Raw genomic sequence first — 20,669 nt, 5'->3', positions numbered from 1 at the left:
TCCCTTTTCTCATGCTGCTTCTTCTTCACATGTAGTAAATCTACTACAGTACACAATTATTGCTAATAACAAATCTACTTGAAGGGTGCTGGGTTATATTTTTCTTTTCCAACAGTTTCATTTGTCAGTGTATATATTCACACAGGCCTACTTGATCCAAAGAGCTGTGGATAATAAAACAATTGTTTTTTAAGGTAAATCTTCACCTTATTAAACAATGTGGACCGTTTTGTCAGAAGAATTATATAATCTTTGTTATGTTTTTGTGATATGAATATTAAATTGACTCTGTGATGGTGCACAACAAGGCACAGTATTGGTAGAGTAGCACTTTATTGCTGTTTAATTTGGTTTTGAAATATTTAATCTCTAGGTATTTCTGAAGTATACCTAGAATATTGGTAAGAATCTAAGACTTAACTTGTCCCCTAAAAAACTGATTTCAGGGTGGAGATGCTTTATCCATCCCTATACAAATAAACATTTAAAAAATACACACAAATCCATTATAAACAGAATTGACGCTCAGCTTTTGGAGAACACGCAGGGCATTATTTGTTTTGCAATATCATATATTGTGGATTTTTTTTGTTTTTTAAATGTCAGATGTGCAGATAGTTTCAGTAAGTGATCGTGAACACACACAGACCGGAGCCTGCAAGTTCTCCACGGCTCACATTACAGAACTATGAGGTCATATTGTTGCTGGAGTCACAGTGACCCCAATTTCAGACCTCCACGTCCCATTCCTGTATCCAGAAATACCATGATCAGATTGTGCATACATGCAGCTGAGGCAAATCATACCTCACACCACTTAGTATGCAAATAACCACTTCTCCTTTCACTTTGATAACGTGTTGGCAGAAAATAAAAGCAGTTATATTTCAGCGTGTGACACAGAGAACTTTACTTTGATATTGAATTCAGAATCTGTATCTGAGTTCATCCTGAATCAAAATCCCCCCAAAAAAGCTCCTCCCTGAGTTTATGAAAACAGGTCAAAAGTTGAAAAGGCAGGGGGCGAGCGGGGCAGCGGTATCTGGGGAAACCGATTTGAGCTGCAGAAGCACACAAACAGCTTGTGGAATATCATGAGAGCTGTCTGAGAGGAGGCGGCATTATCCCCAATTAGAGCGAGGATGTCTTGTGACTGCAGCTCGTCATCATGGGTTAACTCGACCAGCACAATGAAACCCTTCACTCGACTCGCTGCAGTCTGAGAGAAGGTACGATTCATTTTGTTGACTGAGCCGACGACTCGTGACTTAACAAGTCAGGAGTGTGTTGTACAACAGGATATTTGTAGCATCATGGTTTATTTTCGTTTGCTCTATATATTCATGTGTATCCATTAACACACATTAGCCTAACTAAATATAGAGTCACCTTAATGCTTAACACGGTGTGAGACATTTTGAGTTGGAGGAGGTGAAAGATAGAAAAGTAAAGGAAAACTATGAGTCACTTTCTCTCCTCTCAAATTTTATTCCTTAATCCTTTGTGTTCGTACCAAATCTCCTTCGTCCTCTTTGAGTTACTTTTAATTCTACATTGACTTGACTGAGTGAATCGTGTGAACACAGTCTTTGTCTTCTTGAACCAGTGCATCATCTCTGTTTAAAGTATTGATAAATGCCTTCAGGCGTCTGGATTTCTTCCTGGTTTCTGCTGTGAGCTGTTTACTGGAGCGCAGAGTAGCTCTGAGTGGCTGCAGCATTTTGTTGAGCACACGTTAATAAGTTACCTTGCCCTTTTGTCAAAATATACCAGGGCCAAAATTAACATGTTTTATAGTATGGCAATTTATAAACTTAAAGATACCTCTGGAAATCTAGTGTCCTCCCTAAATGTTCAAACACGTATGGCTTTGATTAAAAAGGTTTTGTGCATAGCTTTATAAACATATTCAGCATCGTTCCCAACTTCTGATGATCCTATCGAATTTGAAATTCTGTGGGACTGAGTGACGCTGGCCCACTCAGAATGCATTGGTAATGGTCCACCTACTGAGGGCTCCATTATGGGGCAGTGGAGAGCATGTGTGCAGTCATTTTGGGTGAAAAACAAAGTTGAAATGATAGAAACATGTCAGAGAGGAGGCAGATAAATATTACTGGTGCTAACACTGTTTTGTTTAATCCGCAGTCCCTGAGGGCTCAGTTGCAGCTTAGTTTGACTGAATCATTGCAGCAAGCTCTGGTGTAGTACAGTAGCAGCATGGGTGAGAGAAACAGCAGTGTATCACAATATGAACTCACTGGCACGGATATTACAATCTGCTCTCTGGCAGATCAGCCTTTTGTCAGTCTGATGGAATTAGAATTAAGATTAGCCAACATTAGCATCGGGCACGCAAGATGTGTCGTCACTTTTTATGCCGTCATTCAACTAGTTTAACAGTGTTCACAATGTGCTCTGTGTTTGTTGATATTCCTGGTCGGGAAAGTTTCAAGGGCCTCAGAAAAAAGGGAACCTATATCAAACCAAACATCAAAAATTACAAGTAAGGCCCCATATGGAGTTTCTGACCCTGGTGTCATTGCAGTCCTGCACATTGCAAATCATAGAATTTAAGGGAGTTCTCACAAAACAGTTGTTGTGGACTAATGTGATGAGCTCTTCTCAGGGGCCCCCTTCTCAACTCAGGGCCCCAGGCATGTTGTCTCCTGTTTAAGCTTGCACTATGACCTGTTAGGTTTAAGTAAGTATTCCTTCTTTTGGGCAGATACAGATTCAAATCACAGACTTCTGTGGCCATTCCATTTAGTCCCACCAGCTTGTAGCATGCCAACCAGATGTGATAAATGGATTTGTTCATGGGAGCAAATCTCCATCATGCTGCGTTGAATTTGTCTGATTTGTGTGTACAGACCTTGTAACAAACAGATGTGACTAACTTTCCTTCCATCTTTTCTTTCTCTGTCCCCTTCTGCAGATGTTGGAGCCTAAGGTGGATGACCCTTCATGTGAACTGGGCGGAGTAGGAGGAGATCGAGGAGGTGTGTGCCTCCACCTGCCCACCCGCAGCTCAGAGGGCGACGAGAGCAGTCTCTATCCTTCGAGCCCCTCGGAGCCCCGGACCCTGGGGAGCCCTCACCCCTCCGAGCAGCTCACCCCTCTGGATGAGATCTACATGCCCCTTGGTGGTCTGGTGGGATCCGAGGAGCGACACAAGGTGCCTCCCACACCACCACCTTCCACCGAGGGTGAAGATTGCAAGAGCATAGAGGGAAATGAGATGGAGTTCTGGAGACTGATGAAGAATGGGGGGCACATGAAAGAGGAAGAGGAGGAGGAAGAAGATGGGGCCAGCAGAAGGAGTGTTGTAAGTGAGGGGGAAGAGAAAGATTATAGAGGGGAGGAGGAGGGAGAGATGAATGAAGAGGAGGTCAACCTCAACCTGTTAGTGTCCAACACTGATGAGGACAACGCCTCGGAGCCTCCCGACACCAACGCTCCCCCCTCCTCCTCCTCATCTTCATTTGTCATCCCCGAGCTGCGCCTTGATCGCTCCTTCAGCGCCGATGCCCTCTCCTCACCCAACACCGATGAAGAAGAGTACGACGAAGATGATGATGAGGATGAGGAGTCTGAAGAGGAGGACGACGAAGACGACAGCGACGACGCCTACCTGCAGAGGAGCGACAGCAAGCGCCGCAGCATGGTGGAGGGGGCCACCTGTGAGAAACACGGAGGAGGGGGGCTCAGCGTGCAGAACTCCCTCCGCAGGCGCACCCACAGTGAGGGGAGCCTCCTGCAAGATCCCCGCGCGTCCTGTTTCACCTCCGACAACGCCATCAACTGCCTAGAGGCCGGGGGAGTGCACCACAAGGGCGGCTGGACGCTGCCATCGCCCAAAACCCTGAAGAAAGAGCTGACCAAGAATGGAGGCTCAATGCATCAGCTGTGTATGCTGTTCTCCGGGAGGAAGGTAAGCAGCTTCACACTTAATATTACAGTTTGTACTGAAACACAGTGAAATACAATTACACAAATTCAGAACTGTAGTAAAATGCAGCTGCTGCCATGGTTATAGCACATTTCCAGTACTTGTAATAGGTTCTAAGAAGTTTAAAGCACCTTAAATAAAACACAAACACACATTAATGTATGGTCATTCAGATTACTTCAGTTTTTCTTTACACATACATACAGATACTTTCTTAAATGTCACATATAGCTCTATATCTACACTGTGTCTCTGCTAACTATTGCATAAGTAGTGCGTTAATGATTTAACAGTTCAGCCCTAAGTTTCAGTTCACTTGTTTCTGTAAAAAAGAGCGACATCAAGTGGTAGAATAGAGCAAGTGCACAAGAATCAAGACACAATCTGAGTGTTCAACAAAATAAATCTAACAAGAATGTTCTTTCTAACGTAACCAACAATAGAAACATACACACACAGTAAATGTGCAGTCGACATTCTGGCCGTGCATTGCAACTAATACCGGTACAATCTTGTGCTTGGATTCAGTAGAATATTTTCTACAGCACAAGACATATTGACGACTTGCACAACAGAATTGTTTTGCAAGTAGCATTAGAAAGTAGCATTCAAGTCACTGTATGCAGTTAAATATTGTTAAAATATTAACTGCACATAAAATGGCACTCAGCCTCATTTGCATTTAAATAAGCTCCCTGCTGAACAGAAAGCAGAAATACATTACAAATAATACTATACTTCCACTATTCCCCTGTAGAAACTGTACATGCATTCACTGTTTAGTTGGTCACATCATGGAATGAGGTGCACACATTCTCCTTCACTCTAACACAATGAACAACTCACTGCAAAAACACGACATAATATGAAAATATAGACAATAACAGCATTCAACTCGTTATATAAAGAATTTATGCCTGGTTTCACACAAACTGCAAAACACATTTACATAGAGAGAACAGTGGCATTATACAAAAAGCCACTTACTAAATAATTCATGAAAAACGACTGTATTTCATTTTAGTTTCATGCACTCTCATACCATTATGTGGAATACATTAGCATCCGTAGCAAAGTTTATAACTGCGTATTCCCAACATTTTTTACCATTTAACATTTTCCTTTGCTTCACTTAGTCGGTATGGAATATTCTATGGTGAGAAAATGCAACACTGTTTTCAGGAAATAAGTGTCAGCTTTTGTGAGAAACCGTAGTGAACATATCGATAAGTCACAAGTAAAAGAGATGTGCTTTAAATAAACAAATATTTACTACTGGACGATGGAGGGATCTGTGCAGAGTGTGCCATTGGTTTTAGTGCAGGCAGCAGTTGTTGCAGTTGTCCAACAGAGGGAAGCATGCGTCACGTCATGCAAGAGCAGCAGCTTGAAATGAGTGTGCGTCATTTCTTCTCTCTTCACTTTGGCCGAGATGAAGTGATGAAACTGAGAACCCTCTGTGGGGCTTGTTTTCCTGTTAAACATGACATATTATGCTTTATAATTTCTGTAGAATTATTGCACATGAGCTGGAATGCAGACAAATCGTCATCTCTGCAGCGATTTTTTTCCCCCAAGTGCGCTATTTATAGTAGTTTGACCTGAACACCTGCAAAACTAAAGACTTCTTTTTAGAAAAGAAGAGGAGAACAGGCCAATGGGAAGAAAAGTGTAGGGGAAAAGAAGACAGAGCGATATCAAAGCTCCAGAGGCACCCCACAGACTTAACGACAGACAAATGACAGAGGTAAACAAGTGCTTTATCAGTGTAGAATATCAGAGGCACTTCCCCTCTTTATCTTCCTCGGCCTTCTCAAGTCTGTCAGCACACTCGGCAGCCTTAAATGGCAGTGTGTGTGAGCGGTGCAGGGGAGGAATGCGGCAGACAGGGCTGGAGCCTATTGGTCTTGGCAGATTCAAGGGTAATTTTACTACCTATTGGCGTCATGGACACTGTTCCTTTGAGACTGGAGTTTCCATTATTTAAAATGATCTGCCATCTCCCCCTCATTCATAAATCTTGTGACATCTCTAGGTAGAGTGTGTGTGTGTGTGTGTGTGTGTGTGTGTGTGTGTGTGTGTGTGTGTGTGTGTGTGTGTGTGTGTGTGTGTGTGTGTGTGTGTGTGTGTGTCCGTCTGTCCATCTGTCCAGTCTCTGACCAAGAGAACTTCATGGTTCTTCTTAAGTCTGGTTACACAGATTCACGAGAATACACCGCCTTTATTTCATAAGACCGTCAAATGTTTTCACAGCTTGTTGTATCGCTCATTTTCCGCACTGCAGTGACGTAGTGGGCAGAAATCTGGTTATTTTCAACTCTTACATATCAGACGTGTGCAAATGAATTAGTTATTATTTAAACGATGGAAACCACAGGCTAAATTCCAGTTAGTAATAACATTTCAAATAATTCTTAATTCGTCATATATTATCCTGTTGAAATACAATTTAGTATCAACAATATGAAGAGAGCCTCAGCTTCCATGCTGGTTTCACAGTCACATGTCAGGTGCAGAGACAATGCAGAGGGAGCCAACATTAAGAATAAAGCAAAGGTGTTTTGCTTTAAAAGTTTGTTTTTCATTATTTAGATGCAGTGACTGACTGAATGCAGTTTTAAGACGTTAGTGATACTTGTTTGCACATCCGTTCATTATGAGCATTTCAATAACTTGGGATCTGAGAATGTGAAAACCAATGCACACACACACGCACACAGACACACTGTCTGACATTTCTCTCTTCCCTTGCCAGCCAGTGTTTACTTGCCCTTTAACGAACCCCAGCACTGGTCTGGCGTTTCTTTCCGTTCTGCATCTTTTCCTCTCACTTGATGTCTTTAGTGGCCTGTTATCAATGCATGGAGAACCAGGGACAAGCAGAGAGCAAGGGCCAAGAGTTGTTGTTTTTTTTTGTTTCTTTCCTTGACAGCCACTTTAAAGAAAGTTGTTTTTCCTGCTACTAATGGGTGAAAAATCATTAGTAAACATAAATACATATTAAAACATGTCTATATTGTTCAAGACTGTATGGTATTTGTCATCAGAATTCAGTTTGCAGGTGTACAAACAATACATTGACAACAAAAGTAGCTTTGAAAATAGGTCAAATCCGTGCTCCACATGGATATTGAGCCTATGGGACAGGAAAACCCATTTGTTTATCTATCAACTTTTATTTTTCATCTTTCATCATCTTTCTTTTAGTCAGATTGGATAAGGGACAGCATTTGGCCTGCCAATCAAATAGAGAGCCTACACAAACCCTCACCTGCACTGACATAATTTGCTACCATTTGCACGTAACCATAATACCACAATTAAACAACTAAAACAGAAATGTAGAAGAATGCTTGAATGCCACAGTGAGACTTCAGAGACACGATGTGACAGGCCCGCCAAAAGAATAATCATTTGCATTTTCTTCCAATCAGACATCTCTCGTGTTGTGTTTTTCTTCTCACATCTTATTCCAGACACATTGTCTAAAGTTTTAGTTTCAGTTTGAGAAGAGGCGTCGCTGCAACAGATCCAACAGGCTAAACATTTTGTTTACGGGCTCTGAATGTTTGTTTGAAATCAGGATAAATATCGTCCGTCTTTCAAGGAGTTTGGGAGGAAACATTTTCACATGTTTACTGATGGTGGTGCGATGGCTTACATTCCTGCATTGTGTCGAGGATACACAGGGGTGCAGAGTTCAAAACACAAATAGGCCCACATGCATTCAAAGTGGAAAACAGGTGTTGTGTTACGCGTGCACAGGAACACACACAGAAAAATTGAGTTGGCATGTAGGAATGGACACAGACAGCATGGTTCATAATGGTTGTATAATGGTTCTGCTGTGTTTCCAGTCAGGAGACCAGTGTTATAGAACCGTCTTGTGATTCTCTCTCGTCGCAAGAGGATTGTGAAGGTGAAGGACGTTGTACGTGTGGCCGACAGTTAGAAACATCTGCTTCTATCCTTTGTCGTGTTTGCCTCATTCACCATCTCTTCTTTTTAACAATACAATCTAGATTTAAAAGTATAAAAAAAATTAATTAGTCACGATTTTTTGAAATTGATGAAATCTCTTGTTTAGTTTGAACAAAATTCAACACTTGAGCAGGTACTATTTCCATTTACTGTCGGTACACTGCACACATAATTAGCCCATCTGTTATTTCTGTCTGAAATAAACCTTTGCACTGCTGCACAGCTAAATTAATGTTCTAAAGTAATATTGCTGCTTTAGCTCTAATATAGGAGTGAAGCAGGGGAAAATGGAAATTAATTATTTAAGCTACAGCAACAACATGTTATGCTTTATTTGTTTGACTAAAGAAACCGGGCTGAGCACTGCAGAGCAATCTGGTGCTGGGCAAACAGAACATACACGGCTTTATCTGACCTTTGTCCCGGGAGCTAAATCCAAAATATTGAATCAATTCACAAAACATAGAATAACAATGAAACAGAAGGTATACCTATGCAAACAGTATGGGTACAAAAACATCCTTTAAATTACCGTTATTATATTTGTTTGCCTAAAATGTACAATAGCAGGTTAAAAAAGATGCTTAGCTGTATAATAAGGGGCAAGTTTATTTCTGTTTACTTGTTTTACCTTATAAACAAACCGTCAAGAATAGCATACCTGCACAGGACCATGTGCGCCCAAGCTAAGAACAACTTGCTTTGAGTGAAGTATTATCAGAATATAGTATTACTTCAATTTCCCAGACCTCCACTAACATGTCCTCTGCGTTGTGATAAGCAGGATAAACACTAACAGGAACCCAAACATGCTATTTTAGTGCAAAAACATTGGTAAACTTCTTATACTGTGAAGTCATCTCCAAGTACCTGAACTATACACATCTACCAGGCTCCCAGTCTTCCAAGTCAAAACTATTAGCGCTGACCTCCCCTCATTCCCCCAGGCCCTAATGTCCATGTTCCCTGTAGTTTACCTAATCTTAGCTCAAAGGTTGTAGTAGCAGAGGGGCACAGCGCTTGTTGATATCGAGGCTGGGACTTGTACCTCTCAGTAGTCAGCGCGCATGACCACAGCTAATAATAGTTTGTTTTTTACTGAACAAACTTTTCTAGGAAGCGATTTAAAAATACTCGGTATCGATGAGTGTTGGTGTCCTCGCTTCAAGTGTTTTGTTGGGTTTTTTTTGTCCAAATATCAAACAAAATAAGGGATATACCACATGGCGATGTGTACATAAAAAACAGCATTTACTCTGTGACAGCCCTGTGACACACTGAATGAGTCGTATTGTAGGTAAACACGAGGGGGTTTCTTCTGTTTGACTGTACAGTATGTCGCGGGTGGAAGGGACAAAAGGTCCCCTGGGCTCAGATCCACGTGGGACGCAGCCAGGCCAGTGAAATGCTAAATAAGTAACATGTAAATATTTACTGAGCGGAAAAAGAGCGGGCCTCCGGAAGAGTCACTACGATATCTATTGACAAACACGTGAAAGAACTGAACATGAGGTTTTTCTGCTTGTGGTGAAGCAAATAACAACAAAATATATGGAAGTCAATATGTGATTGCTACAAAAAGAAAAAAAAAAACTTTTTACATAAGACAGTGCAGACAGGACGTTTTTAATTTAGGAAGGAATCCTTGTCACTTGTGAAATGGGAGGCATCTGACTGTGAGTGAAGTGCTTGTGTTGTCTGAAATAGATCTTTGTTTTTGATTTGGCTGCTTAAAAAGGAAGAGGAATGCAGAGTGTCTTTGTGCACGAGGGGGAAAAAAAACCTGAACAAACTTTAATCTTTATCTAATAAGCTGTTAGTGCTCTCAGGCATTACTAAGATATTACTTTTAATACGATAAAACCTCAAACAACCACAATGGTCCTCTCACATTCTCTTTCCATTATTCCACCCAGCTCGCTCCACTCGGGTTCTTTACAACCTTGGCTTTAACAGTCTTAACACATTAAAAGAGGTTATGGCTCTTTTATACAGAGCACATGCACACACATGCACGTGCACCATCTCTGAGCAATTTGAGCTGAGTTAAGCATTTACTCTACTGCATTTTATATTGTGAGGGAGAATAATTTAGCTTTGCTATGGTACACCTGGCAGATGCACCTCTCAAAATTACTTAGTTAGTTAGTTTTGTTAGTTAAGTTAGTTTTTTTGTACATGTTCCTACTAGTGATGGATTTATAAGACACCAAAACTGTATCCGTGATGATCCATTGGTCAAACAACGTAGACATTTTGTCGGCTGACATGTCTGCAGTTGCCAGCAGATCTAGCAGTAACTAATTGGCTAAAGCTAACACCAAGAACTGGTTAGAATCTCCTTAGTTTTAAAACCTCAAGCCCACATAGTGAATACATGATATAATGATTTATTTCATCTTTTGTAACACTTATGGCTAAAATGTGCTTTTTAAAAATGTTATTTAATTGTTTCATGAAAATCATTTTGCTTCGCCCTTATTTTTGTCACGACCCCCCAGGGGTCCTGACCCCTAGTTTAAGAAACCACTGTATTATAGTAAAGTATCAATACTGTTGATTTGTTGCTCTAAAATGAGCCTGTTTGGATGTCTAGAATAGATGAACATATTTGGAGGAACCAACACACATGTTAGATTTGTGCGTCACTTTTACAGGAGAAAAGGTTTTGAGGACGAGGACCAGCTGATGAGTCTGGTTTCTGAGTTTTGCCTGCAGTTTCTCGGCCAAACCAAACCAATTGAAGACCAGGACGGATCAGCTTAGCCTGAAATTGGATATTCTGTCGCAGCATCCAGAGCTGAACCCCCCCCCCCCCCCCACAGAGCGGATGTTCCAGTCCTGAACGGGGATTTTTCTTACATAACATTTTAATCAGAAAAAAAAGAACTGAAAACCAAAAGATGTAGTTAGTTTATGATGTTCTTTTCGGGCTAAGGGGTAATGCTAATTTATTACTGCAGGTAGTATAGTGACATGTTAAAGTTTGCATATAGAACACAAACACACTGCTCAGTTCATTCAGTACATTCTTGCTCTTCTTCATGTTTTCCTATTAGAGCTCATGGCACACGACTAGACAGGTCACTGCTGCTATGTGACCTGTCTAGTCGGGGGGGGGGGGGGGGGGGGGGGGGCAATGGTCAACTGTGTTTGGCCTCTTGTTTAGTAAATATTCCAAACTGAAACATGTACATAGGATAGTCTGGCTCTGCAGATATAACCAGTAACACTTACGGGAAGGGGAAACATCATTCCCAGTTGAGCAACTGTGATAACAAATATCCGTGTTCTGGGAAGAGCTATCACTTTCTGTTAATCCATACAGATGTTTTATTATAACTGACTGCCAACTGAAATAACTTATTACACCAATTCTTTTCTCTTCCCTGCCAAAAATCCAGACGAGGATAAAAGTACAAACATGTGTTTTTTCACGGCCATTTTCATAATAAATGTGTGTAGATATAGATAAATGGATGGTTGCTGTGTATTATGGAATTCATTTCTGTTTTGTTATATTGCCGTAGTCACACTTTAAATTAAGAATAACATAGACATATGGAAAGAGCCGTCCAATAAAAACAAATTAAAGCTTTTTATTGTGTGTCTCAGGGAAATTTAACCTTAGTTTAACCAAAGGGTACTCCTGTGGGTTAAGAGCAATTTCTGCAGGATTATTTAAGATCATTTCCAAAATATGAGTGTGTATAAACTTTTGGTATTTTCCCCCTGAAATGAAATCTCTATATCATTGCAAACCTGGAAACTTACTGTGATCTCACGAGGGTTCAAAGCTTCCCACACTAATCATTCTTTGCCAGAGAAGCTCCCACGTCCCTAAAACAAAACTCACCCTGTAATTACGTGTTTCCTTTCGCTCTCACTCTCTCTTTTTCTGCCATTAAAACACTCAGTAGGCTCCAGAGGGACTTTAACACGTTCACAAATCCCCACCACAGAGACTAGAGCTAATCCCAAGCTAATGAAGCTAGCATTCATCCAACTTGTTTATTTGTAAACAGTTGTTGGCAGTTTGTGATTGGGGCTACCTGAATTGGCAATGCTGTGAACTTTGTGTGTGTGTGTGTGTGTGTGTGTGTGTGTGTGTGTGTGTGTGTGTGTGTGTGTGTGTGTGTGTGTGTGTGTGTGTGTGTGTGTGTGTGTGTGTGTGTGTGTGTGTGTGTGTGTGTGTGTGTGTGTGATCTTTCTGTTTCCAGTAAATCTTGATATTGCTGTAATACAACATGAATCAGGGGTGTTTCTTTTAAACCGATTCTAAAAATAAATGGTTTGTTCCTGCTGGATTCCCACGGTCAAACAGTGAATGTGCACACACGGAGGTTTCTGGTTATTTGTAACTATATCCACACCGTAACAGATTGCTTCCGCTGCAGGACACTTTCGAAAGCTGTTTTCAGACATATACTGAACTTTCCGATTTCGGAGCGCAAATGGCTTGGTCGATTTCTCTGGAGAATGTCGGAGTGAGCTGATGTGAGAAATCAGGAAAATGTCACAGCGAGCAAGTGGACTTGTTGATGAAAAACCCCAAAAAGAATATATATATATAGTGATTTAAAAAAAAGGTGTCATACACGATGTAGAAGATGCCAACAAAGATGGTAGAAAGTTGCATTTGGAGATAAGGACCAACGGCGAATTCAATGTGCTGTAAACAAAAAGTGATTTCCGATGTGGAAGTTAAATGTTATGTCCTGCCTCCTACGTGCTCTGCTCGGGCGCCACCCAATGTTGTGGGTATTTTCCTATTGTGAAAACATCTGACTCGGACAATCCCCTGCTGCGTTCTTCATACGTGAAAGGAAAAATGGCTGGACCCAATTTTCCATAGTTCACGACATGGCAACAGCGGAACTTATTTGACCCCATGAGTGACGGAGGAGGACGTTGCAGCCTGAGCCTGGAAATTGTGAGATGGGACATTGTTTCAATTACCATCAACTGCAAAAGCTAATGACATTAACATGACTAATACAATAACGCACATGAGGCAGGCACATCATTGGTAACCAGCTTAGGGGAATACACAGCCGTTACAACAGCAATCTACATTTGATGATGTCGTACTTTCGTAGGACTCGACGGCCTGATGTCACGGCACTAAGTGGCCAGACCTATTTCAGCGGACTCACGCTCTCTGCCCAGCTCGGTGCCCTGCACTGTATGCAGTTGGGTAAATGAAGTGACAGGACTTTGGATGCGCTCACCATAACAACAAGACCCTCTCCTGACATGCACCTCATCCAAGACAGGATCCAGAAGGCTCCCTGTTTCACAGTTGCGTCTTGTGTGTGTTTGAATCGGGACGTTTACAGCGTTCGTTGCCATAGCAGTGTTGTGTCTGAATCGGTGGGTTGGTTACATAAATGCAGATGGATAGTTTCTAGTATATAAATACACACACACACTTGCACACACACAAAGCTATCCTTCGTAGTCTCTGACTCACAAATGTGATTAACGAGATTACAAATACTTCTTCCACCACACGTGGATTCTGCAAAGGTTGAAATTTGTATTCATGGTGAAAAACATTGACGTCTTTAGTGGTAAAGATCCACCTTTAAATCCCGACACGCACCAAGAAGTGTTCTCCATTGAATCTTGATTAGATAACTATCCAATTTAATCTTCCAGTTCAAAGCTTCGACCAAATTAGCAAAGATTAGTGAGTGTTCACTTTCTTACGTATTATGAGATAACTAGATTGTGTCACTCAGTAATTCCAATATTAGAATAAAATGTGTATTGTTTGATATAGCAATAAAAATACAAGAGAACTTTCTTTACAATAATTACAAATACTGGTGTGTCGTTAACGATTGTTCTTCTCACTCTCACTTTTAAAGACGGAATCTTTTCTGTCCAAATCCCGCAATGTTCTGTCTGCACTCAAAATTTTACATACAGTGAGATAACAAGAACGCGGTGTTCTTTGTCAGTGTGCCAGCTGTGCGGCCCACATGAGTACGCAAAACCTGGTTGTGTTTGAATTTAGACACACACAACCACACAGCAGCCGCACACACATGCAAGAAAAGGACAAACAGAATCACTCAAACTCCCCAGGAGGCGGGAGTCGATGGTGGGATGATGGGAGCACACACGCTGTTCTCGCAGGATGGGAACAGGGTCAAGGTAACGATCAGCCCTGGAGGTAGAGAAAGAGAAATCAAAGTTTTAGAAGAAGGCATGTGCTATAAATAAAACCAGATAAATAATCTTGAATAACCTTTTTGTTGAAGTTTGCCGTGGTCACCTTATTGCTGATGGCGACTTCCTGCTGTGATTACACCGCATTTAATCATAGAGCGATATCACACTGGTCCCCTTTAGTTAGGCAGCCAGATGGTATTCATTTCAACCTGCTCTTCATTCACTTCCAACAGTAAGAGAAGCTGTTTAACAGGACAGAACAGTTTTCTATGATTGTGTTTTTATCCTCAAAACTACATTTCTGAAGTTGTGGTGTTTTATTTAGAACATTTTGCTCAATAACCAACTCACACAAGATATATTTTCTTTGTTTTTGACACAATATGTTAATGGTATTCTTCAAAACATAAAAGTTGCACTACTTAATTTTGTTTTAAACATTTTTACAATAGCCAAAATGACTAATTACCAAAACTACTGATGCATAAAATTAGCTTTTTTTGGTGCTTATTTATCAGTTTACGTTTGGTTTTTCCATTTACATAGAAGTGAATGACACTATGACAATAACATTTTAATTTTTTAAAGACATTGAGGCTTCATCCTCACTGCTACATTTTAGTTTGAACACTTCCTGATTATCAGTCACAACTGTGAAGATAAAACATTGTAAACAGTTTCTCGTTCCTTTTATTTTCTCTAACTAGTCCAATGCAGTTACAAGTGTGTTATTAAGGAAGCAGATTATTACTGATATGAAGCTAAGATCTTTGTGTGGACGGAGTTTTAAAATGATAACATATTAGTACGGGTGCAGCCTGAGGCTAATGCTTTTGCGGTATATAACAAATTAAATTAGCCCTGTAAATTTGACCCCAGCTTAAAGTAGAAGTCACAGGGAACAGATGCTTTAATCTCATCTGTCACTCCACAAATAGAGGCCAGCAGAGAAGTCAGGCTGCCATGCATTGTTTACTTCCACTGGGAGGCGAAGCACGACCTTTACAGGAGCGGGTGCGTGACCCACATAATTCTCCAGCTACCGTGGTCGTAATCTCATTTGCTGTATGTCTCCCTTCCCTCCTGAAAGCCATACATCTCCCCCTGACACTCAGCTACTGCGGATAGAAAACAAGTGCGTCATGCCTGTATCAGATCAATTTGACAATAAACACACTTTACAACATTATTAAATCACAGTTAAACAATCTAATGTCATTTATTGTAAGACGATACAGTAAATACTGTATCAACACTGGCACTACAGCTACAGTTACCAACCGAGGTACCAAAACAACAAAACAAATCAGGCTTTGAAAAGACCATACAAGGTCCGACTGATTAAACACATCTGCGTCATAAGAGGGGGTCTCAGATGTTTTCATGCACCTGGATTTCATGAATTAATATCGAGAAATAATAACCACATACATTTTTACAGTGTAACTGACCAAGGAAGCATGAGTCACTGGTTTGAAAGTGGCAAATCCATCATCGGCGCTAATAGAGTCTGGCTGCAACAGTTTGCAACCTATGGTTCAATCGTCAGCTGTCATTAGGTTATTGAAGCTTAATCATGCAGTTCATGTAGGCACTGTAGCATAATATGAAAATATATATGCATACTTTGCCCCATTGTGGCTGCAGCAAATTGGGAGTAATGGGCCCACTGATGCTCCTGATGACAAATCTGTGCATAAGCACCACTGCTGGAAAGAACCGTGAGGCAGCAGCCATTAAAAGTCCAAGCAGAAAGATCATCGGCTGTTCAGGGAAAGTCAATAATGTTCTAATGGATAGCACCAGTTTCAGGACCGGGCATAACATGACCATGTTTTCAGAGCAGTTCCCAGATGTGACGTCTTGGCAGCATTGTTCATGAACATCTTGTGACATTGCAAGAACTTATGCAGGAAGCAGCCATCTCCTGAGCAGGGCTGAGTAACAGGAGGCAGACGAGAGACACACACACACACACACACACACACACACATACGTGCGAACAGTGCTCCGCTTCTATTGTGCAGCTTTTGAGTCAGAATCCTGTGTGAAGGTCATTGAGTTTATATGGAGATATTACTGAATGTTGTGATTTTGCCATTGTACTGTGTGTGTGTGTGTGTGTGTGTGTGTGTGTGTGTGTGTGTGTGTTTGTTTAAAAGTGTCTGCCATCCAATTACACAAGCTCACACGTTCTCACAGAATCGCACACACACACACAATAACTCTCATTTGTCCTTGACAGTTGTTGAAGTTTATTTCTCCCCAAAATCTCCTTTCATTTGTGGAGGAAGTTGGAAAAATGTTTCCTGTGACATAAATTGAAACAATGAAGAAAGAAATAGTACGACATTAAAGCAGTTATATAATTTACACATCAAAGAAAAATATCAGGGATATTTTCTTAATGTTCTTATAAAACAAAGGACGAACTCTGAGGTAAACCACCAGACCTGATTAAAAAATACTTGTTATCTTTATGAATAAACCATATAAACCCTTTTTATAGCTTCATGAAAACTTCACTTGACACCAGCTTCATATATGGATTATATTGCCTGATATTGATTGCAGCCCCCCCCGCTGAGCTCAGCTATTGCTTTTGCGATCGCTCCCCCAAGTTTCTTTGTTGAATCATCAGTTTGTCCCTTTATTAAATCTTTTTTCTCTATATTTTATTGTGTTTTCTGCCTCTTACAAAGGCCCCATTGTTCCTCCAATGCCCCTCAGAGGCAGAGCCCATTCCTTTTTTCTGTCTCCTTTTTCACTTTATTTTCTCTCACCTCTCTGGCCGAGATCTGTGAGAAAGTGCAGACACTTATCAGTGGCAATAAATGGCCGAACTGTGTTCAGTTGTTTGCCCGGTTTACTTATATATGTCCTGCAAAAGGGATGTTTTTCAGATTTAACTTAGAAAAAGGATAGTATAGTATTTTCGCACGTGTTACAATCAAGCATGTGGAACCACATAGAACCATGTGTTCCCTGACTTTGAGCTAACGTTCCCTCTGGGCTTGTATTTATCAAGGCTCTGACAGTCAGAGGGAAAACTAGGACTAAAAATACCTCAGAGTTCAGTTTGGGAGGTAGCTTAACTTTTGTCATGACGCAAAAGTTCACCTTTCAGAGTGATCAGAACTGTGAATTTAATTAATTAGATCACCATCATGCAACTTTTTAGCCAGGATGCCTATAAATTGTTTAATCTATCAGATGCTTTTGCTCCGTCATTGGTCTGTTCTCATGTTTTCAATCATCTGTGCTTCTTTAAGGGCAGATTATCAATATAGTAATATGTGAATACATAGCACTCTGCTTGTTTCTCTGCAGAAAGATGTTCTCTCTCACTACCTAGCAAATCTGCAATTATAATAGCAAGCTTCCCATGTGCAAGTGCACCTGGCCTTTAAAAGGGAATGGGATGACTCAGTCTGATTGGATTATTTAGTGTTACATAAAAAACATTCCTATTAATTAATAGATTAAGAACCTTTTTTTCTGCTGTTAAAATATAAAATGTTGATTTGGCCGCATAAAGGAACTGGTGATATTGCAGCTGTATTTTCTTGCTACTGAATGAAGTGAACCTCATTAAGAGGTTGTTTCTGCAAAACAGGCATTGTTTTGTAAATTAAATGAATATCCAAAGTCACATTGTTTTATCTGGTGATATCCACCTGTCAGGAGCTTCTGACGTGTTAGTGAATCTGTGCAGTTCTCCTGGATCCTGGAGTCGATAAGAATTATTTTTGAGATGAAGAAAATTCACGAAATGCAAAACAAAGGAATTTCTTCACTTGTTTAGTTGTTTCACTAAACCGTCTGCTCAGTTGGATCCTGCAGCTTGTTGTTACCACGTGACTCGCACTCTGTTAAAACACTGAGATAATGGACTGTGACTGTGATTCACATGTTGACGTGTGCCCAACTAACCTGCTGTTGTCTGCTGCCTGTTCAGTGTTGAGGATTAAAGCATCAAACCACGATGCTATTCTGAGAAAGGAGGGAAAGTCTGGACAGAAAGAGACTTTTCTGACTCTATTTATTAAATTCATGAAATAGAAAATTACAATGCCCTAACAGATTTAATGATTCATGGTTCCCGTACCGACATGTGACTTTTAATAACAATACAATATGACCCATGTTTTCATATAGTGAACACCATATCAAATCCAAATAAAAAACTAATTATGCAGTCTGGGTTGCTACGTCACATGAAGACATAATGGGAATAATTTTCCTACTCTATTTTTTCACTTTGTTCTTTTCACATCCCCCATGGCTGTAAGTCTGCTGTGCAACATTTTCCCTTTATTTCTTCAGTGGAAAGTTACGATAAATACAATTAAAAGAGCCTAAACTAACAAACGTTAATCTGTCGTCACGCAGACAGTTTAATGGACAAAATGTTCAATGAACTAATGTTCAAATCCCATTTCACCCCATTTAACTACATTCATCTTGTGTGATTAGTGACATTACATCTGGTGGAAAAGTAAAAATAACCACTTGCAGTTAGTAATCATGTTCAAACATCTATTGAAAGTAAATAAGCAGAAGTTATTGTTGACTTAGCAACATCAAGCTAATAATACTCTTTGTTTCTGTCACTGTAAAGTTGTCCTATGATTACTGTAAAAAAAAAAAAACAGCTCTTAATAAAGTCACTGCATCAGTCTGAAATAGGTATTTCACACACATGCATGCACACACACACACGCACACATCCACACAACACAAGTGCGAATGAATCCATAGTGTGGATAACCCTAACCCTAACCACACTCATTAGATAAGGTATTCCTTAATCCCTTACCCTAACCTTAACTATCAGAACTAAATATCTTACCCTCACCTAAACCTAATTCTAACCCTCACCCTGAAAGCTGGTCTTAACCCTCAAACAGCCCTAGAAAAAATGAGGACCAGCAAAAATGTCCCAAAATGTCCTCACTCCATAAGGTCTATCTTAAAAATGGTCCTCACGAAAAAAATAAGTACACACACACACATTTGGTAGAGCCACACAATGGCAGGAAGCTGGGGTACAACAGTAGCACCAATCTAATGCTGTTCTTTATGGGAATGGGAGATTGTTCAGACTCCCGCTCGTCCGCTTGTTTTTCGAATAAAAGAAGAAACCGAGCAATGAAAAGGAAGGAAGCAGCCTGAGGGGGGTCTGATGGGGGGAAGCAGCAGGGCTTGAACTGGTGAGAAGTTTAAACACACACGGACCAAGACTCATTTCTTCACCTCTGAGGGTTTTAGGCCGTTGGAAGGATTTGGAATCTGGGTTGGCCGGGTCAAGAATGTTTCTCGGCCGTGTTTAGAATATTGTTCCTACAATGGGTTTGTTGGTGCAGAGCACAAGTGAAGAATGTACAGTTTGTTGAGACAGAGAGACAGACATTTTTGCTCCGTCCTAGGAATCTGACCCTGATCTCCGAAGACACACATGCACTCGCACACAACATGACTAACACCTCAACCACACACACACCATTCTCCCTTTACTTGAGCTCAACTGACATGTCACTAGGCCGTGTGTGTGTGTGTGTGTGTGTGTGTGTGTGTGTGTGTGTGTGTGTGTGTGTGTGTGTGTGTGTGTGTGTGTGTGTGTGTGTGTGTGTGTGTGTGTGTGTGTGTGTGTGTGTGTGTGTGTGTGTCTGCAAATGTTTTCAATGAATGTTTTGAACTTGTTGGAAACACGTTTGCCCATATGATTACCCCCACATGTGCAGGCATGTATCACTGCAACAAAGACACGTGTGCAGCACAGTCGTCACCAGGTTAAACCTTTATCTGTGAATCTGCGCAGCCCTCCTGCGACCGCTAGCAGCACGCATCCCGTGCCTCAGGGGGCCATATCGTCATGTGGTCTTTGGCCAATTCTGTGTTTTCTTACTGTATCCAGTGAGGTATGTGAGCAGTCTATACACATAAGCATGCACACAATCAGGAACACACACACACACACACAGACCAGGGTTAATTTTAGAAAAGATTCAGACTTCTCTGCTCCACTGGCCATTTCAAGGCAGTCTGGGAGTGTGTGAATTGTGTGCTTAAGTCATGTGTGCAGGCTTTTGGCTGTGGAGCCAGAAAGAAAGGGAAAATAGAAACACTGAGAAACTTGAGAATAGATGCCTCCACGCCGGCGACAGCCAGTGGTTGCAGGCATTGGGGTTAGGGGTTGTCCGTTTCAAGAACGCCTTTAGGGAATTTCTTCAACTTTGCTTCAAACATTCAGTTGGATTCAAGGATGAACTTTATTCGATTTTGGAGGTCAAGGTTGAAAGGTTATGGTCACTGGGACATCTCAGGAAAACCTCTCAGGAATTTCTTTAAATATGGTACAAAAGTTCACTTGCACTCAAAGATAGAATTAGAATTTCTAGGTCAAAGGTCAAGGGCACAGTGTCGTTTTATTTCAGGGAATTTCTTCAGATTTTGACCAGTTGTCACGTGGACTCAAAGGTTAATTGATTAGATTGCAGTGGCCGAAGGTCAAAGGTCACAATGACCTTATATGAATCTGGGGGGAAAAATATAT

At 40.9% G+C, this 20,669-nt stretch overlaps 1 protein-coding gene across 10 annotated transcripts in view; it reads left to right on the top strand.

Annotated features, from left to right (window-relative positions):
* Positions 1–20,669, top strand: part of rgs3a (regulator of G protein signaling 3a) — a 146,432-nt gene that overhangs the window by 106,339 nt on the left and 19,424 nt on the right. For all 10 annotated transcript variants that reach the window (XM_034601884.1, XM_034601882.1, XM_034601881.1 and 7 more), the window contains one exon: positions 2,939–3,934. In XM_034601884.1, coding sequence (XP_034457775.1) covers positions 2,939–3,934 — 996 coding nt within the window. The remainder of the gene's footprint in view (positions 1–2,938; positions 3,935–20,669) is intronic.

This window comes from Hippoglossus hippoglossus, chromosome 12, assembly GCF_009819705.1.
Source record: "Hippoglossus hippoglossus isolate fHipHip1 chromosome 12, fHipHip1.pri, whole genome shotgun sequence".
Taxonomy (NCBI): Eukaryota; Metazoa; Chordata; class Actinopteri; order Pleuronectiformes; family Pleuronectidae; genus Hippoglossus; species Hippoglossus hippoglossus.
The sequence above is the reverse complement of the archived record's forward strand: the minus strand, read 5'-3'. Positions and strand labels throughout refer to the sequence as shown.